Raw genomic sequence first — 27976 nt, 5'->3', positions numbered from 1 at the left:
AAGAAAAGAGCTGTAAATAAGAATCTACCTCAGCAAGAAGAGGAAAACTGATCCAGTGGTTAGGGAAGTAGCCTAGCACTCAGGAGACCTAAGTTCAAGTCCTTGCTTCAACAGTCTTCCTGTGTAACTTTGGACAATGGGAATTCGGCACTATAAACACCTTTAAAAATCAGTTACCTAGTTATTCTGCAACTCAGTTCCTGTAATGGGTCTATAAGCCTCTTTCAGAATTTAGGCGGGAGGGGAGCCTTTCCTACCTGCAAGCAAGCTGACCAGCCTCGCCCATATAGTTGTCAATCGTGGAGACAGCCATTCACAGCTGGGCCTCATAGAGGAAGCAAAGCCTAATATAAAAAGGGGAGAGCGGGGAGCAGAAAGGCTTGAGACAGCAGAGTGGCAACAGCTCTGCAACAGGCTGCGAGTCAGTAATACACTTACAGACCTAAAAAGAAAACCAAGGAACTGCCCTGAGCAGGGCAAACTGAGAAGCCCAGTGCTCTCACCAAAGGACTCTAGCTAGGGTCTATGACAGTTCCTCATCTGTAAAATGTCGATAACAGCACTTCCTTACTTCACGGGGTGTTGTGAAAATAGATATATTAGAGATTGTGAAGCACACAACTACAATGGTAAGTACCTAAGATACAGTGTAAAGTGTGTGTAAAATACTGATCTGCTAGTGGCTTACACATCTTTTGTACAGGTGTAAATGACTGCGCAATGAATTAAGGCAGTGGAGAAGTTGTCCCACCCAGACCATGTCTGTAAAATAGTATGGAAATCATAAATTAATATGATAATTGCCTCTTGCAAATTCAAGCCAATTTCTCAACCATATTTCTGAACAAGAGATTATTTTACTAAGGATAGCTATAAATTAACTCTGCCGCCAGCTCACTCTCTGAAACATTTATACTATCAACTTGCATTTGGAGGGTGATCTCCATCCCAAGAGGACCCAACGGGGCATGGAGAGGGGGCTACTTACCTGATCAGTGAAAAGATTCCTATGGACTTTGATGGCAGTTGGATCAGCCATAGATGGATACAGAAATAAGGAGAGATTTAATGTAACTATGATAGAAAGGGTAGAGGAAAAAAAGAAATATTGAATTGTAAAAATAGATATGGGAGAAAGACTGAACTGGAAAAGGGAAACATCTTAGAGAAAGAAAGTGTTTTGGAGAGAAAAAATGCAAAGGAGGAAGGATTTCTGATAGACAGTCATGTGGTACATTACAAATGACAGAAGAAAAGATGCATGAAGAGGAAAAGTAGACACAGAGAAACTGATTTTCCACAGCAACTGAGCTCCGAGCATCCAATCTAGCCCTATGAAGAGAAAAGGGAAAGAAGGGAAAAAGCCAAGGGAGATAGAAGTGTTTTCTTATACAGTAAGTTTGCTTTCTGCAACACTTTGGTCAGATGTTTTAATGACAGTTCAGCTGTTTCTATCAATAACAAACATCTGGATGTTTTCCTGGGTTTGGACAAGGACCTCCGACCCAACATCTGCCTCTTCTCAGAAGCTGTATATCAGCTTAATTTTTATTTTGAAAAACTGACAGGTACAGCAGGGAAATACTTACACACAAATAAAATTCTCGTTAGATTCTAATTTTAAAATAAACAATGGAAACATTTTCTATTGATCTTGGATTTTGCAAATTTTTTCAACATGATCACAGTATCCACTTAAAAACATAACAGACAAAAGGAGAGTCTTATGTAATACACGGGAGGTGATCTATCCCATTCTGTTTGACACAGGTGAGGACATAGCTTCAGTACAGTGTCCAGTTCTGGGCGCCACACTTTAAGGAAAATGTAGATAAATTGGAGACAGTCCAGAAAATAGTTACAAAATTTATAAAAGATTTAGAAAACCTGACCTGTGAGGAAGGGTTAAAAAATGGACATGTTTCGTCTGGAGAAGCGAAGACTCATGGGAGACCCTGGTAAAAGTTTTCAGATATATTAAGGGCTGTTACAAAGAGGACAGTGATTAATTGTTCTCTATGACCACTGAAGGTAGGATAAAAAGTAATGGTCTTCATCTGCAGCAAGGGAGATTTAGGTTAGATATTAGGAAAAACTTTCTAACTATGAGGATAGTTAAGCACTGGAACAGATTACGAAGGGAGACTGTGGAATTCCCATTATTGGAGGTTTTTCAAAATAGATTAGACAAATACATATTATAGATGGTCCTACTTCAGCTCAGAAGGCTGGACTAGATTATCTCTGAGGTCCTTTTCAGCCCTACATTTCTATGATTCTAAACAAAAACTATGCAGAGAAAAAAATCACACTAGAAATAGAGACAATTGAAGTCTCTTTTAGACTCTCTCTATAGATGAAATTTGCATCCTTCAGTGAAACTGATTTAGTTAAAACATGCAAACTCCTGTGTAGACACTCTTATTTTGGCGTTAGGATGACTTATTTTGTTGAACCTTTAAATTCTCAATCAGTTTAAGCCAGATTTACAATATATGTGTCCACATAGCCTTTGATGCAATTAAACTTCATCCATTCTAAATCTCACCTTTAATTAACCTGTTGCAACAAGGAATGTAATCTGAATTTAAGTGAGTGTATCTTATTCTATCTGCAAAGAATTTAATTATATATGGTCTGCATTTCTTCTTAGGAACTGTTAACCTGTTGTGAAGAAGGCAAAGGAGAACTCAAAGATGGCCTTGAAGTGATGCTCAGTGTCCCCAAGAAAGCCAATGACGCCATGCATGTCAGCATGCTGGAAGGTAGCAGATTCTCAAAATCATGAGGGGGAAAGCTATGCATGAATGAATCCTGGGGTATCTTATTGCCTAGAGTTTGCAGTGACAGGTTTGTGATTGCTGACAGTGTCCATCGCTCTCAGATGCTTCCTTGCTCCTCATGAGATTTCTCAAAAACTCTTGTCACACCTGGAAAAGGAGAGGAGTGTTCAAACAAGCAATAGAAGAGGAGTACTACACCTACCTGCACAGCACCTCATGGGATGGTGATTAAAATTACCGCTGGGCAAACTAGTCAGGAAAATTAAGAATCACCACTAAACTCTACCCATATTTACAATAAAATTCAAGCCAAATAGTTCCTGGTAATCTAATATTTGAGTTTTTCTCACTCTGATCTCCAACCAAAAGCAGAAATGCCAAATTACTAAAAAAGAATCAGTTCCCATGAGAATCAAGAGCTATGAATAGTTTGTCTAAGGCTTGCACAAGCATCTGGAAGTTTTTTTTTCTGAATTTAACCTAAATTTTAAATATATAGCCCCTAATTGTAATGTCACACCAGTTTTACACTAATGTAGCTCTATCATCTCCAGTGGAATTACTCTCGAGTCACACTGGTGTGAGATCAAAAAGGCCCACTGAGGTTTGCCCATCTTTGGTTACAGTGACCATCTTACGATAAGCCAAGCTAAAATTCTCTGCCTTGCCACATGGTACAGTGTTCATCAGTAAAATCTTTACAATGTCATTTACAAGTAATTAAGATTGTGGTTGCATGCACAGTATTTCATACATTGCTGCCCTATATACAGTTGTCACCATTAAAATCTTTACAGTGTTTCCACTTGCCTGAATAAAATTACCATGAACAAATACAGTGGACAGCACTATAAGTATATATAGGACAGCAATATAGGTACATTTTGCCAACTGCATATGACATAGTAGGTATCACAGAAACAATTACATTCAGAGCAACAGAGAATAAAGTGAATGTTTTGGCTGTGACCGTGCCTTTTCATTAATATCCATTCCAGAATTAGTTGCATAGTAAAGCATGTGACTCTTTGTTCCTATTCTTTCCTAACTTTGTAATCCTCTGAACAGTGAAAACCCTGCTTTGTTGATCATTGGGGATATTGGTTCCAAGAACAAAACTGGATAAAATTTTCTGTTGTGTTTCATTTAGGCTTCGATGAAAACCTGGATGTTCAGGGAGAGCTCATCCTTCAGGATTCCTTCCAAGTGTGGGATCCCAAGTCTCTCATTCGGAAAGGCCGTGAGAGACACTTGTTTCTCTTTGAAATCTCTTTGGTTTTTAGCAAAGAGATCAAAGATTCTTCAGGACACACTAAATATGTTTACAAGAACAAATTACTGGTAGGTCTGCCAAAATGAAATATTCTGGGCTTGTGTTTTTTGTAGGTAGAGATGGAAGGGAAGGCTTGATTGTCTCTGTATTGAGTTTGGAATACTTATGCATTCTGGAAGCCCAGGCTCAGACCTCATCAGGGCTCCCTGAGCCCTGTTGTATCTGGAAAGCAAAGCTCAGAGTGTGTATGGAAAGATTTAAGATGATGATGTACATGGTGGTTGGGAGTGGTGGCAGTGGGGCTCAGCTGATTTGATCAAACACCTCTCCCTTGCCATCCCTCCTTGCTATGCCGTTGTTTTCAGTTCATTTTATCGGTGTACAACATACCAGTTGAGATCAGCTCCCACCTCCAGTGCAAAGCTTTTTGAAAACAGGAGGCTCCATTCATAATGTATGGTTTCCAATCATCTTTCCTTCTCACTAGACCTCAGAACTGGGAGTGACAGAGCACGTCGAGGGAGATCCATGTAAGTTTGCCTTGTGGTCCGGACGGACACCATCCTCAGACAACAAAACAGTGCTGAAAGTGAGTCTTTTGAGCTTGTTTTCTTTGCCTTCAATGGGGCTTGGGAGTACTAAATGAAAGATCAGATTTTTTCCCTGGAAGCATGCATGTGGCTCCCATTGGAGTCAGAGTCGATTTTGTCTGCATCTTGGGACAGAATTTGGCTGTAAAATATAACCTGGATCAAGAGGGTTCAATGCGGCAACTGGTTAGCCCACTACAATTCTCTTCCTATTATAAGTTGTGTGTTGAGCTGCTGCAGAATCTAACTCAGGATGCTTCTGACTTTGGGTTTGTATTTGCATTGGGGACTGTAATTGCTTCAGTTGATTGCCTTTGGATTTGTTGACATTAGTGCTTTTCTTCAAACCCACAGAGCTGACAATTATTTTGCTGACTGAATTCTTAACAAGGAATTCACACTAGATATTTTGTTTGAGAAATACCAGCTGTGCACTGATAACCCGTCTCCTCGTCATAGAGCATTTGTATTTCTTATATTAAACATACATCCAGAGCTTAACTGCTCTGGTGTTGCTTGTTGAACTTGTCAGTTAGGTCTGGCAAAAATACACTTCCAGTTCTGCAGGGTTTACCAGGTATTCCAGCTGCTGTGACAATGGATTGGAAAACCAACAATGAAACAGTCAGTCATGTGTTAGCAATGACAAATCATGACTCTTCTACATAGGAGACATGCCAAGAATATACTAAGTGCCTATCGTTTTGCCTTTTGGAACTTCAGGCATCCAGTATTGAAACAAAACAGGAATGGATCAAAAATATCCGGGAAGTCATTCAGGAGAGGATTATCCACTTGAAAGGAGCCTTGAAGGAGCCAATCCAGCTCCCGAAGACACCAGCAAAGCAGAGAAATAACAGTAAAAGGTAACCTCAATGCTTCCATAAACAATCCTCCTACTTGGAAGTTGATTCTCTGTTGAAGCTACTTTCTTCAGCAGTGCAGGTTTGCTCAGATTAGTCAATTGAATAGAAATTCTAAAAATAACTTCAACTGTTTGAGGGAAAAAAAGTGATTGGTCAAGCTGTCTTTAAAAAAATCATGGGCCAGATCCTCCCCTTGTGTAAATCCATGAAATCAGTGGAGTTTTGCTGTAGGAGAGAAACCAGGAGAGTGTCTGTCAGCTTTTTACTAGATTGGCATAGAATTTTTAAGATAGCCAAGCACAGTTTGCACAGACAAACTTTGCTTCTTCTGACCATGAAATGGAAGGAAAAAATATAACGAAAACCTTTTCAGTGGAAACCAACTTCCATTTTCAATTTAAAAATATTTAAACCCCCAACCTACTAGACAGATGTATAACATATAGTGAATTAACTGCTCGACCAGAATGAAAATTATCTATTGAATCCAAGCATGTTTCTTTGCTGATCCCACCTGAAGAGGAGTCTACTTCTTCTCACAAACAAGCATCAACATATTCTTTCTTGTTCAATTTTATGTATTGTGTGACAATAAAAATCATAAGCGGTCCTGATGGTATATGATTGGACTTCAGAATTTCAGTGTTACTATCAATGACAAATAATAAGCAATAATCACAGGACTTTGCAAATAATGTGAAGTACTTGGTTAGAAAAAATGATGTAAAATGGACTGTTCCTTTTACTGCATTAACTAAGGCTCCAGTCGTGCATTGGGATCCATTAGAACAGACCCCATGAGCCCATGCAGAGTCAGTCTGTCTATATGAAGCACTTATAGTGCCCCCATTTGAGCACTTCTCAATCTTTAATGTATTTATTTTCATAACACCCCTGAGAGGTAGGTCAATGCCCCATTTTATAGATGGGGAACTAAGGCACAGAGAGGCTAAGGCCGATTTTTAAAGGTGATTAGCTGTTGCACCACTTAGTGTTGCAGCGTCTAACTAATTTAGGATCCTAAATCTTATTTTAAAAAGTGAGTTAGGCAATTAGGAGCGTAAGTGTCACTGAAAGTCTGTGGGACTGACTGGAGCAACACCCAAATACCTTTAAAAATCTGGACCCAAGTGACTTGCCTATGGTTACACAGGAAATCTGTGGTGGAACAGGAAAGTGAACCAGTCTAACACCCGAAAGAGTGGAGCATCCTTGCTCTCATGGTCTTTCATGGGCTTATGGATGGGTTCAGGAGTTTGCTTTCGTAGATCCCAATGGAAGAGTGGGCCCTTTATTTGCAACATCAAAGTCCTGCCAGATGTAACAGCCTGCTTGTATTTCTTCTATACTAATTTCAATAAAAAAATTCTTAAAAAAAGAGAGAGTTATTCAATGGAAAAAGGAAGGAAGAAAATACCCTATGACAGCAGACTGATGTGGTTATATATTTTCTTTTTTCTTTTTTCCATTTATTGTTTTAGTTTTACAATCCTGTCATTTTTATGGCCTAGTTTTAAAACCCTGAAAATGTGGGTTACAGTGAGACTGCAGAAATGCCCCTTCACTTCAGTGTCACAAACAGCAATGCTATAATTTGGATGGCTGATTTTGGTTATGGGAGAAATCTAACTCAAGTGAAATATCTGTGTGCCACCCTTTTTAGGGAGCTATTTCTAGGAGCAAGGGCCGCCTTTACTGTAAATATGTATACAAAAGCCATTCCTATTCCAGCAATAAACGTGGTGATTATATGCAGAATTCTAACCATACGACAGAGATGACATCATTTTAAATTATACGGTGTGTAATAATATGAGCTCCATCAGTGGGGTAATCTTAGCAAAAATCCTGCCCTAATGTTCTGAATTGGCAGTTCTCAAATCTAACTTTGAATTTTTGCACTTCCCAAGGTTGGTGCTTTAAGTGAACAGGGTTGTTTTCTCATTGTCTCCTTGCAGAGATGGAATAGATGATGCAGACAGCCAAGGAGATGGGAGCAGTCAGCCTGATACCATTTCCATTGCATCCAGGACCTCACAGAACACAGTGGACAGTGACAAGGTAGGATCTACCCCTGAATATGCACTGCAGCTAACTCCTCCCAGGAGAATTTACAGTAAAAACAGAATAGAAAGAGAGACAAAGAGACTAACATTTTTGGAGGTTCTTTAGTTGTATTACACTTGGGAATCCCTTTGTTGAGATATTAAAAATCTGGCTATTCTTGTGCTGCTCCTTAGTAGTGATATGGTACACAGTTTGCCCCTCTTTGTTGTTGGCTCTGAGCTATAGCATCTGCTCTGTGTTAAAACTTAGAGATTGAGTTGGCTATGAAAAATCACAGCTCAGAGCAACATTTTTCTTATTAGCACTATCTCAGAGTGAGCCAGATTGTGAATTATCAGACAGTTGGTTATCTTCTGTAATTGCTATATTAGTGCCAATAACGAGCCTGTTGGAGGGACCATGGGTGCACACATAGCAATTAATATAATAAAACTGAAATGCTAGCTGCGCCCCATTGTGCAATGGTAAGAGGCTGGGAGACCTTCTTTTTCCAGATACTGTGATTCTGGAATCCATTCCTTCTTGACATATGGTGGAACACATCTGTGGCACCCTTGAGGCTCATTAGATTCCATTTTAATGTTGTATGTTGCAGGGGTGTGTGTTTTATTGTTTTATTTATTGAACAATCAGAATTTGGCTGTTTGGGTGCTCCATTCCTGCTATGAGGATTGACTTGGGTATATTGCCGTATTTCCTCCAACTGTGATCTTTGACCATATTTCCAGTTGCCCGGAGGTCTTTGTGCAGGAGCACTGGTTCAGCAATGAAGTACTATTAATAATAATAATAACTGATTCAGTTTAACATAGTTGCATTTTTCATATTATCCATGCCTTTGCAGCTGTTTGGATTTTAAACCAATGTAAACTTGCAAACTAATGAACATTTAAGGATCACCTAGGGCAAATGTGTTTATCAGTGTTTTTATCATGCTGCCATTGGCACTAAGTAGAAAGTGCTCTTACAGTTACAAGACTTGTATCTGTGATTGTCAGACTCACAAATGTAGATTTCATTTTGAAAGCTGAACTCAGAAATAGGAATGAATTGTAAATATAATATAAGCCTCCAAGGTGATATGTTATATTTACCTTAAAGGCATGTTCCAAAGTTATTACTTTCTTGTTCCATCAATAATCTAAACAAGATGTTGGGGTGATCTGTGTATGTTCCAAAAGCTTCTGAAACTAGGCAAACACCTTGTTGGATGCTGGAAAAATACATTTACACTTCTTTGATTTACATGGACATACTCTGCATTTCCATATTGTTCACCTCTGTTATTACTGATAAATGTTCTGATTCAGCAAAGCACATGAGCACGTGCTTAACTTTAACCATTCATCTAAGTCCTGTTGATTTCAATGTGACTTAGCCTTGTGCTTACAGTTAAGGGCACGAATACGTGCTTTGCTGAACAGGAATAGACTTAAGCATATCACATAGCTAAGTGTGTACTCAAGTGTTTTGGTGAGTCAGAGCTACAGATCCAAAGCCAAATCTGAGAATCATCTTTTCATGTTTCCATACACTAATACTTTAAAGACTGAGGCTTTGATCCTGCATCTGGATCTGCTATAGGGACCTGTATGCTAGGAGATCCCAAAGCAGTACTGGGACCTAACAGAATACAGTACTTCTTACATTAACCTCTCGTAAGCATGGAACAATTTTTTGGATATTTGGAGATTTTAGTCTGGAGCCTTGAAGAGATATTGGCTCCTTGGTGCTTATCTTCCAGGAGAATTAGAGTGAGGCCTCGTGGGGTGGGAAGATGTCAGTGGTTTATCTTCTCAGACTGACCAATAGTAAACAATCAGAGAGCTTGCGGGCAGATCTCAGAGAAGCTGCAGCTGCATGTCAGTGTGCCTCCCACTCAGGTTTCTTGGCACAGCTGGTAGCACTTGAGTAAACTCTGTACCATATGCAACATAATGAATTCACATGCTGCAGATAACAGCACTGCTCAGGCACCATTATATAATGAATCTGTGGGCTATAAATAATAAACTCAAGTACTATATAACTCCACTGACGTTAGTAGAATTACCCTGGTGTGAGTGAAATCAGATTCAGGCACTGAGATTTGTCCCAAATAAAGCCCTCCATTCTGTGACCTCAGTGAAGCCTCTCTCCAGGTGTCCCCATGGGATTAAACCCAGAAGAAATTGGGAGAAGCTCCCCCTTGGAAAACAACACCCTATCTCTTCACCTCTTTTACAAATACATGTAAAGCCACTTCAAAATGTTAGCAACATATCAGCCAGTCTGGGGGCAGATTAATTTGCACTTGGAATATTTATATATTAACTTGACATTAGAAACTATTTTTAAGTAACATTAAGTTTGACACAACCCTCTCAAAGCAAGGAAATTCAAAGCTAAAGCCACACACTTTGTCCTTTCCTTACCTCCAGCCATTATGCCTGGGGATTACCCTAGGGGCATAACAGAATGGTAGGGGAAATGAATGGCATGCGGCATGTTGGGCTAAAACAACCACAGAGCTTTTTGAGTTTGAGCAGTGCCAACAACCATCGGATAGTCACACTCCTTTATTTCAAAACTTTAAAAAAAAAACCAAATCTCTCCTGGTTGAGAGTCCTCTCATATGTCAAGCGTCAGCCTGAGAGCAAACTTTGTACAGCTACACTTCAAACTCCTGAGCGTAGGGGTGTTTAGTGGAAATACTGACACAGCTGTTTTGCCAGGAGCCTAAACAATCATTTTTATTTTCTCTGACTATATATTAATTAAACAGTAAGTTTTAGCAGAGGAGGTAGTGTGGTGCAGTGATGAGGGCATTGGACTAAGGGCCAGAAGAACTGGGCTCTAATCCTGGCTCTGTTACTAGCCTGCTGTGTGTCCTCAAACAAGTCACTTCACTTCTCTGTGCCTCTGTCTCCTCACGTTCTTTGTCTGTTTTGTCTTTTTAAATTGTAAGCTCTTTGGGGCAAATACTCTCACTATGTATTCATCCAGTACTTGGGGCCTGGATCTCAGCTGAGGTCTTTAGACATCACTGTAATATAAAATAATAATATTCATAATAATTGACATTCATCTGTCAAGGCCTCCACCCTTATTCAGGAAGATCCTTAAATAGGTCTCTCACTTTAGCAGTGTTGCTGAGTCTCATCATGTGTGATGTTTTTCTTAAAGCCCCAACTCCTGGAGTCAGGTGAGAATCTTAGCGTCTGTTTTTGTTTTTTAAAAAAATCTAGCTGTTGGGGCTGTGGAGAAAAGATGGAAAACATGAATACTAAAGGCTTAAACAGCAGAAGACAAATAAAAAGGAATCCAAATGTATTAATAAATTCTCATGACTCTTGTGCATATACAGGGCCCTGACTCACGGTTTTTCAGTGTAGTGTTAGGGACTGGCAGTACTGTTTTAAATGTGAATAGTCCCATTGAAATCAGTGGGGTTACTCATGTGTTTAAAGTTAGGCAAGTGTTTAAGTAACTTCCTGAATCTGGGCCCTGGTCCTTAATATTTTTAATATTGTTTTTTTAAATAATCTTTATTTTTCTTGGACTTTATCCTAGAAGCTACTGCATAAAAGTACTGATAGTGACTATCTCTAGACTACAAATACTTCATCTTTTACTATATGCTATGTAGAAAAAAAGCGTGGAGTTCAAAGTGGAGCTGTGCACCCAATCCATTATTAAAAAAAAAAGAAAGAAAGAATATGTAAAATGTTAAAAACTTTTTTTTTGTAAAACCTGTATTCTGAAGTATTTTTAAAAAACACTTTTTTCTCCATTTGAGAAAATGTTTTCTATGCGAAAAGCAAGTGCTCTATGCTGTACACAGTTTGAAAGGAAAATAGAAACAACAGGAATGAGTAACATTATAGCAAACAGTGCCCTCTGTGAATGCTTATATAAGGACCTATGTGACCTACGATAACAAAATTAGTTCATTGCCTTCTACAAAGTAAACCAGTTCTCTACTTTTGTCTTGTACAGTAAACCCTTAACACTTAACACTTAAACTCTTAAACACAATATGCAAAACTCTCACTTGGGATGAAACCCTTGGCCCATTTAAGTCCGTGGCAAAGCTCCCAGTGACGATAATGGGGCCAGGATTTCACCCTCTGTACATAGATGCCTGACTTGAGGGACCCACACAAAGAAGATGCTAACGTGAAAGGCATTCCGACTTCTTTAGATCTCTTAGCTTCGAGAGCTAGCTATTTTTAAGGATGTTGCTCTGTTTCCTTCTGATTTATCTTCTATTTTCCTTTGGAGGTTGCTGGAGAGAACATTCCTCCTCCCATATATGTTGGTTTTGGATCTGAAAAAAAGCTCTGAAATGTGAACTAGAAAGCTTAGACACTGTAAAAATATACAGCATATACTGTATATCTTCATTTAGAAAATGCCTCAATCCCCATTTCAGAGGAGTCATGAAACTAAGGTCTTCACCTCTTCTGCCATCTGCACCTGTGGTACTATATAAATAATAATAAAAGTAACAATAATTGTTCTAACTGAAGTTGATTTTTATAAGATGCACATTTTTAGTAATGAAGGTGATTAACAACTGGAATTACATACCTAGGGACGTGATGGATTCTCATTCTCCGTCATGTGAAGTCTTTAAGACTGAATATCCTTCTCAAAGAGATGCTATTACTCAAACAGTAGTTATGGCTTGATGCAAGAATTACTGGGTGAGGGTCTATGGCCTGTGTTATGCAGGAGATTATACTAATGGCTTGTCTAAATGGCGCCAGCAAAGTGCACTAGGGGGTGAGATTTGTAAAGTGCTCTAACATATTGCGCTGAAACTATCCCATCTAGACCTTGCTGGTGTTCTCTGAAAGGTATATATAGTTCACGTTAACAAGTAGGACTACATTAATGCAAACTAGGTAGCTTTCAGAGTGTGCCAGCTGTTATGCTGGGCAGTTAGAGTGCTTTGCAAATCCCATCCCCCTAGTGTGCTTTGTCAGCACCATGTAGACAAGCCCTAGATGATCATAATGGTCTCTTCTTCCTCTATTATCTATGAATCTATAACTATAAAGAGCGCCCTGATCCTTTTCATAGGATTAGAGCAATTAAACTTTGGTTTCTCTGCCAAATTCCCATTCTCATGGCCTCAGGGTAGCCCTACAAGTGCCACCTTTTCTCAGTCTCCCCTCGGTTTCTCAGATAGACTCCACATGAGCTTTCTGTGTCCAAAATTACCCCTCCTTGGAGTCTGAGGTTTATGAACATAATAAAAATAAACTGCAAATAAAATTCCAGCCACAAGTTAAAGTCCAACAAGAGTCCACACAAAACAAAATGTTCTCTTCCTACTCCCAGGATGTCCTGCCTGAGGTCTTTTCTGCTTTTGCAGGCCACTCCTAGGCTTCACCAGACTGGAATCTTTCAGTCCCAACTCCCAAGACTCTCTGCTGGATTCTGCTGCCTTCTAGCAGTCTCTGATCTCCCTAAGCATTCTCCCTTCACAGCAGCCTCTTGCTTCTCTCTATAGGGAACTCTCCTAATCCATATCCAGGTGTGATGGTCCCCTCTGCACTCTGGACTGGTGTATTGCTGTGTCACCTTGGAGCCCGTCTCACTCTGCCCTGCTGTGTGAATCCCCATTCCTAGGCAGTTCACGCACAGCCTCCTGCAAGCAACCTGCTCTCAACTCAGTGAGTGAGTGCGTCTGGCCAGCCACTCATGGGATTATGCAATAGAATGACCCCCAACAAACACCCGCACTCCCAGATGCAACCCTAGGAACAGCCCTCTTACAATGTTCAGTGCTGCCCCCTGCCAGCTCATAATTAGTTTGTCAATTTAACCAAGAAATTGATATGCACCAATGTAACCCCTTTTTTTCTGGGTTACTTGGGAGCAAGCAACACTCACTTGTGTGCAGAGGCGCCTAAGGTTGCTGACAACAAAGGAGATCCTGAGTGTCCCAGTGATGATGTAGGATAGGTGGGAATCCTCTATCCACCCCTCTGCTGCAGTCCCTATACTCCTAAAGGAGTTTATAACTGGCGGTGCCTCCACCTGGCTGGACCCTGTAAACGTCAATAGCGGGCCTTGGGAGCGTCCAGGACTAAACCTAGTCTAATAATAATAATAATCTGTGGAATGGGTCTAACTCAAAAATACCAATTATGCAAACTATACATCCAATATACTTAAATTAAAATGAACACACCTTTACTTAACAAATTAGGAAATATGGCGTAACAGACTGAAATTAAACATCACTACTAATTTAAATCCACAGGGGTAGTTGAGTAAATCAATTAATAAATGTAGTATACAGTAATAAATGAAACTTGTCTAGCTGGCATTTACACTGCCACTATTTACCCCCCCTCCAGAGTGTACGCTCCCCTAGAGTTCAGAGCCCTAACCTCTTGCTTGCATGGGCGCGCTTGAAGATCTGGAGAAGGAGACAGCACTCTGCTGGTTCAGCGTATCCATTCAGCCCAGGTATCAAGCTGGAGATTTGGAGTTGGCCCAACCAAATGTCAGCAATCCTGGCCCTGGCTCGAAGAGAAAACCTCTCTGCCTCTTCTCAGGCCCAGTCAAAGTCTTCTCTGTTGTGCCCCTTCCTTTACAAGCCCTACCACAAAACACAAGGGGGCAGCCACTCACACCACCTTCACTGCAGGCCCATTAGAGGCAGCTCCAGGCTCAATCCCTGCCCTGGCTTGGGCCACGCCACCAACCTCCGAAGCTGTTGGTTCGATCAAAACTCCAGCAGGTTCTCTCTCAGCAGCAGCTGCGGGACCTCCAGCAGCAGTCAGCAGCAACTTCCAACCTCAGCTGCGTTCCACCCACCAGAAAGAAAATGGAGCCCACACATGCTTTTTTTCTGAGCTCCCTGGAAAAGGAAGAGTCTCTCTCTCTCTCCCGCAAGGCATCATGGGAGTTATAGTCTCCCAGGATCTTCTCAACTACAAAACACCCAATTAAGTTCTGAGGCCCCGCAAGTACAGGGTGCCTACACTAACTTCGTCACTTTAAATGGAGTCTCTACATACCACATGCACTGCTTTAGATAAAACAAACAAATTTATTAAGCACAGAAAGATTTTAAATGATTATAAATCAGAGGAAAGCAGGTCAGATTTGATCAAAAGTAAATAAAAGGCAAATTGCATTCTAAACTAAGCTTAACACTTTCAGCAACTTTATAGTCTTAGATGATTCTCACCACAGGCTGGCTGGCTGTTCTGAGTGGTAAGATAATTCTTCTCTGTCAGGTCTGTTGAGAGTGGGTGAACCTCAGCAGAGGCAGGGAGATCTTCCCACTCTTTCTTTTAATCTGGTGGTTGGAGCCCTAAATGTTCCCTCTACACATCCCTGACTGCAGTGGTCCTTACAACCACGGTATGATAAATGATAAAGCTAAAGTATAAGAAAGTACAGAATGAAGCTTCTCTAGTTGTTCTCTCTCCACCCCCAACTGGCTTGTGATGTGAGATGCACTGTATATTGCATAAAAAAGCTTAGATATGATGTCTCCTAGTGCAATTATTTCTAACGGGTGCCTAATGCATTCTGAGTGAAAAAGATCCTGCACTTATTTCAAGCTGCAGACAGTTTGTTCATTTACATTGTCAGGCCTTACTTGCTCTGGAGCAATCTGTGGTTTCATTTCAGTGTCAAAAGAGAACAAAACATCTGGAAGCTTGGAACATCTGCAATGTCAGTATAATGGAAATCATACTTAACACTGGGTAATATTCCCACTAGAAAGTTTCATAAAGGGCATCAGTCAGATTTACCCTGAATGCATCTTAAAAATCTCAGGTGAGATTTTCAGAAGTGTTATTGCATTTCAATGAGACTTGTGCTCCTAAATCACTTAGACACTTTTAAAAATGTCATTCCTCGGTGACATGATATTACAATGGTACCTGAGAGAGTAAATGATCCAGTCACTCAAGCTTATTACCATTAAAATGTACAACACTGACAGAAGTAGAGACTTTATGGATGATGTTTCTTAATATGGTTCCCAGCTTTATGGGTGCTGTTTTTGCACCCACAAGTAAATGCAGACACAAATCCTGGCCCAATCATGTAATTAGATGCTAGCAAAAATCAGGTTGAAGCGCCTTTAAAAATATGGTCCTGCTGATACCTGTTCTTAGAAGATATTTTTCAATACTTATGTTACTTTTTTGGCAATAATTGTTAATCTTACTCAGGGTATATAAAACATACTGCACTTCTGTTACAATATAGAATCTCTTTTATTTATTTTTATTTCAAATACTATCCATTTAATAAAGAAAAGTTATTGATTTTAAAACTAGTATATAGGGCCTAATTTTTTAACTTGGGAAACAGAAGTTAGGCACCTAAGTCCGTGGCCTTATTTTCTGATATTTTGAATCTAACATGACTTTTTATGTTAAATAAGATGTGCATGAACAAAAGTAAAATCTCCCTGTGATAACACAGTGTATGAGACTCCTTCAGACTGTAGCGGTTCAGTGGCTTCTGCAGGCCGGGGAGACTTAGAAACGTAAAGGGTCAGTACACAATAAAAAGGGTATTGCAGTGTTATGAATTTTGCAGTGTCATAGCTACATACACTTCAGTTGCCCTGGCAGCCCATTTGATACACCATGTCTGTTAGCACAGACAGTATGAAAATCAAATTACAAATCAATACACTGATAAATGTATCCTTTGCACAGGCACATGGCCACACAGCTAAATGTAAAGTTGACTAATAATAAAAAACCCAGCCTAACAGCAACCACAGTGTCTGTAAATCACAAGATGCTCCTGATGTACATGTGATCTTGCTCTAGGCAGAATGTATCTTATGAGGCATAAGGCTAACTTGGTTATTAGTGTAGAATTTAATTGCACCTTTGAGTTGTAAAAATGCTCTGGATGACAGCATGCTGCTAAATTGCAGGAAATAAATCATGCTGCAAACCAGTAAATCTTTGTTAGAAAATCAAACACAGAAAAACACTTTCTGGTTTGCTTTCCACTGGAAAGAAAGACTTCAGGAAGCAAGCAGTCAGGATGGTAAAGTGGTTCAGTTTGAAGCAATCAAAACAGAACAAGAAGGGAGTGAGTATTATCAGACCCTATCTCTGTTAGAGAGAGATGATAGATGCAAGAGAATAATAATATGTACAGTAGATTAATTAAAACCAGTCATTGATTCACAGGAAGGAACAAAAGAGCGTTCAGTTTTTCAGATAAGGATATGCTAGCTTCAGTTTTACCTACACAGAATGTGCCATGATTTTCACAGAATTAAGAAGTCAAATATTTTTTGCTGTTTCCTTTAACAATTAAGAAAGCGAGTGTGATTCTCCATGGGAGGAGGTTTTAGAGCTGGACTGCTCTCTCCTTGAACTCAGAAGAGTTAAAAACTGCTGTGTGTTAGACAGGTCAGAAACATGCGTTGTTTTCACCAGCAAGATTCTCTCTGAAATGGAAGGCAAAAATATATACATTCAGAGACAAAGAAGTTCCAAAAAGTAAATGTTTGGAAATGGAGATTGAAGGCTTTTTGTTACAGCTTATCAGAATCAGCCTTGGCATGTTTGGGTGGGCCCGTGAAATAATTCCCCACTCCCCTACTTCCAGTTGAACAACTCTCATCCACTGTTAGCCTTTCACTGTCTACAGTGACAGCTGTAGGATTTTGGAGAGGATCAATTAGATCAGAGGTGGGCATACGTTTTGGCCTGAGAGCCACATCTGCGTATAGAAATTGTATAGTGGGCCATACAGAGGGGTGGGGGGAAGGGGCGGGGCTGCGTGGGGGGAGTGACTGCCGCACGGCGCTGCTTGGGGCCGGGAGCGGCTCCAGTCAGGGCACCACTGGGCCCACGTGGTGGGAAAGGGGCAGGGGGAAAGTGCGGGGCTGGGAGGGGGGTGGCTGCCACAGCACAGCTTGTTCCGCAACTTTTCCGCGGACCACTCGTTGAGCTGGAGGGCCTGATAAAAAGCTCAGATGGGCTGTAGTTTGCCCACCCCGAATTAGATGATTGCTCAATCCACCCAGAGACTTAACTGCATAATTGCATCTAAAAAGAGGGCAGTGGGGAAACTTATTGCTATTCCTCATCTTCTGCTGCAGGACAAGTCAAGTCCAGTTGATCATGTATAATTATCTACATTCAGTAATTCTCGTTGTATTGCTATATAACATTAATGCTGCTATAGTAAATTATTGGGAAATAGTATATGACCATGTCATTAAAGACTGTAGTGTAATATATGCATGCAAAGTTTAGGTGCAACCTTAATCTTTTGAATGTTTAATTGTGTGACCTTAATGACAAGGCAAATATGTACTGTTACTAATGGAGCTGTTTTGCTAGCAATGGTGGAAAATTTTAGTAAAGTAAGTGTAGTGTAGTGCTGGCCTGAGTGTGTAGCAGAAACAAGCTCAGCTTTGCATCAACAAACACATCCCTGGCTAGTCAGACTTCCTAGCTTACTAAAGATTCTTCTTGAGTCCATGAGACAACATGGCACTGTAAAAAGTATAATATTAATAGTCCACAGACCCTATCGCCCCTTCTTCTTTGCACGATGCAAGTATCTCAAACCTGAAATGAAGGTTTAATACTTCAGTGCTCCTCTGTGCAAACCTTGTTTGTTCAGCATGTTCTTATTGTCGAATGTTTATGACAAGCATGCAGAAAAATCACAATTCATGCCATTCCATATGAGTCCTTATTAATATATAAAGCATATGTACATATAATACACAATAACTTAATCACACTCTTTTGGCTTTGGGTATGATAGACCAACAGGGATGGAGTAAAACACGTAGAAAGGGGGGAGGAGCAAGTTTGTCGGAACTATTGAATTAATACAAATTGCCAACAATAAAAAACTAAAAATACAGGGCACATGGGGCCTATAGCAAATTATTGCAGCTTCACAAATACAGCAATACTTACATGATTTTCTCAGGCTTATTGGCATGCATTTCATCATTGCTAAGCAGCTATTTCCACAGCATCTGCCATTTGAATTTGCAAATTTTCATCTATTACATTTGTATGAAACATTCAATGAATAAAACTGGATGTACAGTGAGCTGTACTGCACAGAGCCTATTTCTGATATATATGTGCATGTATCATCTTTGTAGCTGGGATGGGCTTAAGGGACAATATATAAATATCCTGTTTTATGTATCTAATCTATGGCATTTGTAGCATGCCTATTATGATAGCATCAAGTGTCATTTTGGGAGCAGGCACAAGAAGCAATTAAATAAATGATCCCATCTCAATGGCCATGTTATTTTACAGCAGTCATTGGTCTAACCTGTCTACAGATGGAAAAAAAGAGTAAACTGAAAATGGAAAATAACTTTATCAGTGTTCCATTTAGTAGTGGGCTTTTTCAGGAATGGCCTGTAAAGTCCTACGGGGTTCAGATGTCTGTTTAATGTCTGCATAATGCTTTGAAGATGTTGAAAGTGCGAAGATGTTGAAGATGTTGATGCAAAGTGACATCTTAGTATGAATGTTAATGCAGATATTATGTAGGTGATTTAAACCAGATAGCTCAGGTAATGGGATAGAGGCTCCTATACTTCTAAGGCACCAGTTTGAGGCCAAGTGTGGTTGGTTATGGCAGGGAGTCACCGGATAATCTAAAAAGCAAATAATTGCTATAGATTTTCTTGTCTGATTTCTTTGGGAGTTGCTTAATCCATTTCTCAAATCTTTTGAAAACTTTCTCTGAACCTTGCCTATTTTTGTCTCTTTGCTGATCTCTCAGAGGTATTAGGACATGTTTATGATGGTGTTGATGGATGGCAAATGAGACATGCAGATAGATGTATATTATTATCAACATATTATTAATAATGAAGCCTGTGGCATCTCTCCTTCTCCAAGCATAGATTTTGAAGAAGAGGTGGGGCAGAATAGATCATATGTCTCTCCACAGGTGAGGTTTTACAGGGAAGAGGAGCTAGTTGCTTACCTCCACTCTGAGTTCTGCTGAAGATCAATGTTTGGAACCATTGTAGGAATGCCCGATAGTCTATAAAATACTAAGCTGTTTAAAGGACTAAGCAAACTGGATTCAGAATTCATATATAATAAGGGTAGTATTTGTTGGTTTTCAACTCCTTAAATTTCACATCCTGTATTCTTACTAAGCAAGAAGCTGTTTTTCATCCAAATCTGATATTTATCATATTGTTCTTCCAAGAACTGGAGTTCATGTTTATTTATCACAGTAACAGTCAGGGTGAGTCTCTTTCAAGTTTTCATTCTGTTGATTAGGAATGTTTGTTTTATTTGGCCATCTCTAGCTCAGAGTGGAACACAAAATTAGAATGCTCACCTCTTGAGCAGTGCCTGGAACAATTGGTTATTTGCTGGTGAGAATATTTTTCCTTTTAGTTTTCATCATGAATTTTTCAGTGTTTATTACTTGTTATTATTTATAAAGTGTTGGGACCAAGATGTAGGCAGCGGGGTCTAATGGTTGGAGTAGGAGATGGAGTTGGGAGTCAAGCCAAGGGTCAGAGTTGAAGTGGGAGAGTCAAGCCAAAGGTTAGAGCCAGATCTGGAGACCAGGGGCAAAGATCAAGAAGAAGGCAGGAACCAGGAGCAAGGCAGGGAAACAGAGTTCAGGAGTCAGGCAAGAAGGCAGAGTCCAATGTAGCAGTCAGGTAGAGCCCATTTCATAGAATCATAGTAGATTAAGATTAGAAGGGACGTCAGGAGGTCATCTAGTCCAACTCCCTGCTCGAAGCAGAACCAACCCCAATTAAATCATCCCAGCCAGGGTTTTGTCAAACCGGGCCTTAAAAACCTCTAAGGATGGAGATTCCACCACCTCCCTAGGTAACCCGTTCCAGTGCTTCACCACCCTCCTAGCGAAAAAGATTTTTTCCTAATATTCATCCTAGACCTCCCCCACTGCAACTTGAGACCATTGCTCCTTATTCTGTCATCTGCCACCACTGAGAACAGCCTAGCTCCATCCTCTTTGGAACCTCCTTCAGGTAGTTGAAGGCTGCTATCAAATCCCCCACTCACTTTTCTCTTCTGCAGAGTAGATAAACCCAGTTCCCTTAGCCTCTCCTCATAAGTCATGTGCCCCAGCCCCCTAATCATTTTTGTTGCCCTCCGCTGGACTCTCTTTCCAATTTGTCCACATCCTTCCTGTAGTGGGGGGCCCAAAATTGGACACAGTACTCCAGATGTGGCCTCTCCAGTGCCGAATAGAGTGGAATAATGACTTCCCTCGATCAGCTGGCAATGCTCCTACTAATGCAGCCCAATATTCCATTAGCCTTCTTGGCAACAAGAGCACACTTCATATCCAGCTTCTTGTCCACTGTAACCCCCAGGTCCTTTTCTGAAGAACTGCTGCTTAGCCAGTTCCTCCCCAGTCTATAGCAATGCATGGGATTCTTCCATCCTAAGTGCAAGACAACTTTCTGTCCTTCTCTTTGGGTTTAAATAAGAAAGCCTGACCAATCAGAGTTTATAGTGTTCCTCCATTCAGGCCCAAAGCCCTCCCTGATGTAACTTTGGGTTTCATGGCCTCTTCTGCTCATTTGGTTAGTTGCAAGCCGCTGGGTGGGAGTAGGATGGTGACAGTCAACTGGGAATTCTGTAGACCCAGTTCAAGACCTTCAGGGTCATGAGATAAAGTGCCAGAGTTGTACAAGGAGCTTTGCAAACATTTGAAAGACCTGGTCCCCAACCAACTCTGAGGTGTTTGTAATATAACTCATACTAATCTATTATAAAGGAAGACAGATCAAGGTCAAGTATGATGAGAAAAGATCAGAGTTTAATGATCAGAAGAGACTGAAGGTTGAACATCTTTGGATGAGAGTTGAGTGACCTGAGAAATTGGAAGAGACCAATGATCAGGAGAGATCAAAGATCAGTGTTACAGAGAAAAGCAAGGCAAACCAAAGGTGGGTGTGAAGAAGGAGCAAAAGGACATTTGACACATAGTGAGAGAGTGTGCCATGTATAGGGCCTTCTTGATGAAGGCACATACCCGAGTGTGGAAGAAGGAAACAAACTGAAAGCTAATTCTTAGATTGTAAATTCTTCAGGACAAGGACTGCTGTCTTCTTCTGTGCTTGTACAGTGCCCAGTACAATTGGGCCCTGGTCGTGACTGGGGCCTTTAGGTGTTTCTATAATATTGTAGCCTTAATAAATAATAATACTAGACATTTTCTACCCTTATAATATTTATACGTTTCTTTTCCAAGGCAGGCTACACTGAAGTTTCTCTGAGAAACTTCTTTTTTTCTTTAAGGGATTGGCGTAACTTGTGATAGCAAGATACACTTTTAATCATGACTTTACATGTATACCAAATAAGTACATTCACTAATATAATTGTACAACACCTTGATATAAAGTGAGCAAAAGCTTTAAAGCCATAAGCTTTCACTGCATATTTACAACACTTAGAAGAAATAAAGAGATTAATATAAAGTCAATGGAGCACCTCAAAAGGCTCTAGTTGGCACAAGTTCAGAGCCTGAGAGAACCTGGAAATAGAGAATGAAACAGAGCATGTCTTCTTTGCAAATGAAGGTGTGATTGATCATGGGTAAGCATGCCTGTGCTAGCATGGTTAACTATAGTGGTGTTGAATTGGCGGCACAGGTTTCAGCCTGGACTACCAACCCAAAACATATCCATGTTCTCCAGCAGGCTTGTACTTGGAGTCTAGCCCATGCCACTGCATCTTCATGACTATTCTTATCCATGCTAGCTAGATTAAAGCTGGGATGGGTATGCTTTGCTGTGAAGACATACCCTGCATATGTGGCTCAGCCAGCAGGAAGCATTTCTTTAGCATCCAGTCTTCACTCTCTCCATCTTGTAACCCAGACACGCCACTCCCATGGTATACCTAACTACTGGCAGCTCCCACTGGGGAGGTAGACACCCAAAGCTGCTCCCGAACCTGTGTCTCCAGGTCCACAGCACGGCTGCTGCTGGCCCATCCTGCCAACCTCACATTTTGGTTTGAATTCTGCATCCAATTTAAAAAACAACAAACCCTCCCTCGATGTATGTGTGTCTAGGTAGGGGGATGGAGAAAGGGAGGGATATATAATTTATGGCACAGTTCCACAGCCTCTTTTTTGTACTGGTTTCCACGAGCAGCTCAGTCTTCCTGACTCAAACACATAATTTCCTGACTCTAGGTAAACATAAAGCAATTATAAAAAGAACATGTCTGGACCACACATGCATATTTTCCATCTTTATGCTGAAAAGCTGTGGCTGATATTTATTTTCATGAGAGGCTGTTGGATTTGTTGTTGGGTCTTGAGGGCCTTTCAAGGCATTGAGTGTTCTCAACACAGTTTGTGGGAGAAGAGTCAGCATGGCTTTTGCGTAGGGAAGTCGTGCCTCACCCATCTATTATAATTCTTTGACGGTGTCAGGAAGCATGTAGATAAGGGTGATCCAGCTGACACAGTATACTTGAATTTTCAGAATGTCTTTGATAAGGTCCCTCAGCAAAGACTCTTAAGGAAACTAAGCAGCCAGGGAATAAGAGGGAAGGTCTTTTCATGGATTAGTAACTGCTTGAAAGATAGGAAACAAAAGATAGGAATAAATTGTCAGTTTTCAAAATGGAGAAAGGTGAACAGCAGGGTTCCCAAGGATCTGTACTGGGACCTGTGCTGTTCTATTTATTAGTTAATGGTCTGGAAAAGGGGGTAGATAGTGAAGTGGCAAAGTTTGTAGACGTGAGAAGTTATAGAAGGATCTCACAAAACTGGGTGACTGGGCAACAAAATGGCAGATGAAATTCAATGTTGGTAAGTGCAAAGTAATGCATATCAGAAAAAATAATCACAATTATACATATACAATGATTTGTTCTAAATTAGCTGTTACCACCCAAGAAAGAAATCGCTGTCGATAGTTCTCTGAAAGCTTCCGCTCAATATGCAGGAGTAGTTCAAAAGGCTAACAGTATGTTAGGAACTATTAGGAAAGGGTTAGAAAATAAGACAGAAAGTATCATAAAGCTACCATATAAATCCCTGATGCACCCACACCTTGAATACTGTGTCCAGTTCTGGTCTCAGAAAGGATAGAGTGGAACTTGAAAAGGTTCAGAAAAGGGCAACAAAGATAATCAAGAGTATGGAATGGTTTTCATATGAGGAGAGACTAAAAAGATTAGGACTGTTCAGCTTAGAAAAGAGTTGCCGATGGGGCAATATAATAGAAGTCTGTAAAATCATGAATGGTGTGGAAAGTGTTGTTTATTCTTTTACACAATACAAAAGCCCAAGGGTCACCTGATGAAATTAATAGGCATCAGGTGTAATACAAACAAGGGGAAATACTTTTCATACAAATAACCTGTGGAACTCCTTGCTATGGAATGTTGTGATGGCCAAAAGTGTAACAGGGTTCCAAAAGGAACTGGATAAGTTCATTGAGGAAGGTCCGTCAGTGGGTATTAGCCAACATGGTGAGGGATACAACCCCATGCTCGGGGTGACCCTAAACCTCTGACTACCAGAAGCTGAGAGGGGAAAACAGGGTGGATCGCTCCATAATTGCCCTGTTCCGTATACTCCCCCAAAGCTTTGGTATGGGCTGCTGTCAGAGACAGTATATTGGGCAAGATGAGCCACAGTCTGACCTATTATGGAAGCTCTTATGTTCTAACTCTGCTTGACTTCCGTGGGAGCTGAGGCTGTGAGTGCTCGGCACCTCGCAGGACTGGGACTTCAGCTTGCCTCATTACTACTAAAATGTTGATACTGTATAGTCGCTAGAATTCAGGAGAAAGTTCCTGCTGGGGTTGGAGGGATTCCAAGGGGAAAAACACCTTCTAAATCCAAGATGTTATAATGTATCTCTGGAAAACCCTCACAGTCAGAATTTTACTTGTTAAACAATAGCCCTAAACATCAGCTGCTAGAACAGTAATATTTTCAGAGAGTGAAGGAAAGTAAAATGAAATACACACACAATCTTTTTTTTTTGTTTTTGACCTTGTAATCCATAGCCTGCCAGAGATAACAGAGATGAATAGCATCTTCCTAGGGCTTTAACCAGAGCAACCATCCATCCTGTATTTTACAAGATATCCTCCTTTTGGAAGCTAATGTCCCAGAGCCAGCACAAGACATAAGCAGACTAAGCAATTGCTTGGTGCCCTGAGCTGCTCAAGGGCCCCCTAAAAATATTCCTGCTTAGTGGCCTCAATGGGCTAGCACCAGCGCTGTAGCGTCCCAGAACCTTTACATAATAAGGAGCTATGAAGAAGGCTTCCATCAGTTGAGTATCCAAGCTTCTAGTCCTTGTGTTCAGGGCCTTACACCTCTCATCCTTGACTGTTATCTCCGAGCTTGTTTTTTTCACATTCACCCTGTCCTCTGGCATTCTTCCTTGGCACTGACCTTTATGGCACTTTCTCTCCCTTCTCCCAAACCAACTTCCAGCCCAGGCATGCTGCTCCTAGCCCTGGAAAACCCTCACTAAACCTGTTCACCAAGCCAGCCCTGATTCCTTCCGAGAAAGAAACATCACCCATGAGAAGGGAGTTTAAAAAAAATCTATCACATAAGAAGACCATCAAGATGTCTCCGTACTTCACGTAGGGTATGTCTACACTCCAGAGACTATATTGGCATAACTGTGTTGACTTAGGTAAGTTGGCATAACTCCAGAGTGTAGACACAGCCTGCACCAATAGAATGAGTTGTTTCATTGGTGTAGGAGTATCACTTCCCTGAACGAAGTTAGCTACATCGGCAGAAACATTCTTCCGTCAACATACCTGCATTTACACTTGGGTTAGGTTGGCATAGCTATATGTCAGTGAGGGGTGTAGTTTTTTTCAACCTAACTTTTAATGGTAGACCAAGCCACAGTTACCATGTGATATTGTTCTCATTCTCCTTTTCTTTCCTCACCCCTTTGTTGTTTGTTTATCGCATCCTCTTTGTTGTGTTATCTCTGAGTGTCACTGCTTTGGGGCAAGGGCTATGTTTCTGTGAAGTGCTTAGCTACACTCTTAAGCGCTCACAAAATGATAATAATATTGCTAAAACTGAAATGCAATAGCTGTGTGCCATTATAAAAAGGCAGAAATTTGGCAGATGAGAGGCGTCCAATAGGGTTACATGGCTGTTAGTATGAGATACACAAGAACGTATGTATCTTTCATTGCTGACTGAGTTCACAGGAAGTGCCTCTAAGTTCAGGAACTTCCTGTTTGGACACACACAAGCCTCCTAGAATGAAGCCTTTATTTTTTCATAAACTAGAGGAGTGATAAGTCCCATTTTTACAAGATCTACAGTTCTGTGCTGATGAAGAAAAGGCAACCTATTTGAATGAATGATGTGGGGGGGAAAGTAATGGGCCAGATTCCCAGCTAATATAAATCAGCTTTGATCCATTAATCTCAATGGAACGTTACTTTACATCAGCTGAGAATCTGACACAATTTACCAAAAAATCTGGGAACAGAACCCACTCTCATAGAATTCAGGGGCAGTTTTGCCATTTATTTCAGTGGTAGCAGGGTTTGGTCCCAGGCTTAGAACAAAGCATACCCCCCTTTTTCATAGACAAATAAACAAAAATATCCCAAAGTATGGCCAGGCTGCAAGGCTAAACTGACTGTGCATTCAAACACATGAACACTCCACTTTCCACATGCCTGATCCCAGTCTTCCATAGAGCTAGCAGGTGCAAGGGAGGAAGAGCCATCTCTGTACTCATAGCATGAAATAATCTTGGCCCCACTGGAGTCAATAGCAAAACTCCCATGGAGTTCAATGGGGCCAGGATATCACCCTTAAAGTTTATCACTATCAATTACAGGTGCTGTGAAGATGGGGCTCGGATGATAAAGCAAACCAATGCTTGCCACTTCCTTCATACTGCAATGCATCCATGGATGCAGAAGGTTCCAAATTTACTCCTGAACAAGTCTTTCATGTGGGATTAAGATTAATGGTCAAACAAGATTCTGTTTGATTTAATAGTAACATCAAACTTTTTAGTTGTTTATTCAAAATAACCTAACTGCACAGTATTATAGTTTGCAATATGCTATGTATGCTAACAAAAGTGCAAGTACCAAAGAAGAATAAGCAAGGAGTGGAAGGTTGGTTCAGTAGCTAAGATGCTAGCCTGCAAGTGAGGAGCTGTGGGTTCAGGTCCCTGCTCTGCCACTGGCCTCCTTTGTGACCTTGATCAAGTCACTTAGCTTCTCTGTGCCTTAGTTCCCCATCTGTAAAATTGGGTTAATAGTACTTCCCTCCTTAAAGGAAGTGATTGGGAGGTGCTAAGTGTCAAAGTTCAGGGTAACTGCATCTGTATTTCCCCCTCTGTATTCCAGCAAGAGCACTGGCTCCTCAGCCATTGCTTCTCTTGGGCAGAGACACATGTTTCTTTCCCTCCTAACTGGAGTATTTTCAGGCTGCACAGTTCCCTGCCTATACTGTGAATTCCCTGGCAATGCAGCCTGCCTAAATGGCCAGCCATCTGCATTTGCTTTCCCTCCGGAGGCTATAAACAGTTACCACACAGCCCTTTCTAAGCCAGCCCATTTATTCTTAAGGCTAAAGCATTACAGAGAAAACATATTAAAAACAATAAATGAATCTATACACATGCTAAGAATCTTACCAGAGATAACCCCTACCTTCAACCAGGGCTCTGGCAGGATTCAGTCCTTCAAACGCTATCCAGGTGTTTTTCTGTGGTCACAAGTTCATAACAGCTTTTGTTCTGAACAAGAACCCATATGTATAGGTTAGAGATTCCTTTATACAGCTGGAGTTTTTGGTATTCAGAAACTGTGAATAGGTAATCAGCCAGACAATGGTTCTCTCCTCAGGATGTAGCTTCAAAAGGTTGCATTTAGAAGTGGGAATTTGCTTTTATCTCCCCATGGTTATTTCCTAGGAAACCCATTTAACTTTGTTTGTCCCAAAAGTTCCTCCTTGTCTGGCACGTTGTTTAATATAATCTTTTGAAGCTCATAACACTTTGCAGGGTTTACACCAGCCATATCTTTCCTCCTAAGTAAGTTACTTTGCATTTATAATTCAATGGATTCCAAAGCTATTTAAACTTAATTCAATAACATCTCCCACAGATACTTCAGGAAATGGTTATGTCTGTCACACTAAGATACAGTAATGGTGGCCATATACGTTCTATAGATCCAGGTTTATACAAGGGACCTGCAAGGATCATGCTTCATTAAGGACACTTACATGATCCTGGCATGTTATGCTAAAATGGCTGTTATAGTAGTTGTTAAACTTGAACCTGATGAGTAGGGCTTTCATCTGTGATTAACTGCACCTTTATATGGTATGTGTGATAAAGTCACCACTGGAGTCTTGTGGGTCTCCTGTTCCCAT

At 40.7% G+C, this 27976-nt stretch overlaps 1 protein-coding gene across 1 annotated transcript in view; it reads left to right on the top strand.

The window, feature by feature from the left end:
• The window catches only part of KALRN (kalirin RhoGEF kinase), a 608200-nt gene that overhangs the window by 465584 nt on the left and 114640 nt on the right, over positions 1–27976 (top strand). Inside the window, exons 30-34 of the mRNA XM_067549620.1 lie at positions 2654–2765; positions 3934–4124; positions 4544–4645; positions 5370–5512; positions 7471–7573. Coding sequence (XP_067405721.1) covers positions 2654–2765; positions 3934–4124; positions 4544–4645; positions 5370–5512; positions 7471–7573 — 651 coding nt within the window. The remainder of the gene's footprint in view (positions 1–2653; positions 2766–3933; positions 4125–4543; positions 4646–5369; positions 5513–7470; positions 7574–27976) is intronic.

The sequence above is a fragment of the Emydura macquarii genome, unplaced genomic scaffold (assembly GCF_026122565.2).
Source record: "Emydura macquarii macquarii isolate MOO-44397 ecotype Brisbane River unplaced genomic scaffold, CSIRO-AGI_Emac_v2 contig_1253, whole genome shotgun sequence".
NCBI classification, from domain to species: Eukaryota; Metazoa; Chordata; order Testudines; family Chelidae; genus Emydura; species Emydura macquarii.
Note: the sequence above shows the minus strand (reverse complement) of the source record. Positions and strands in the feature narration are given on the sequence as shown.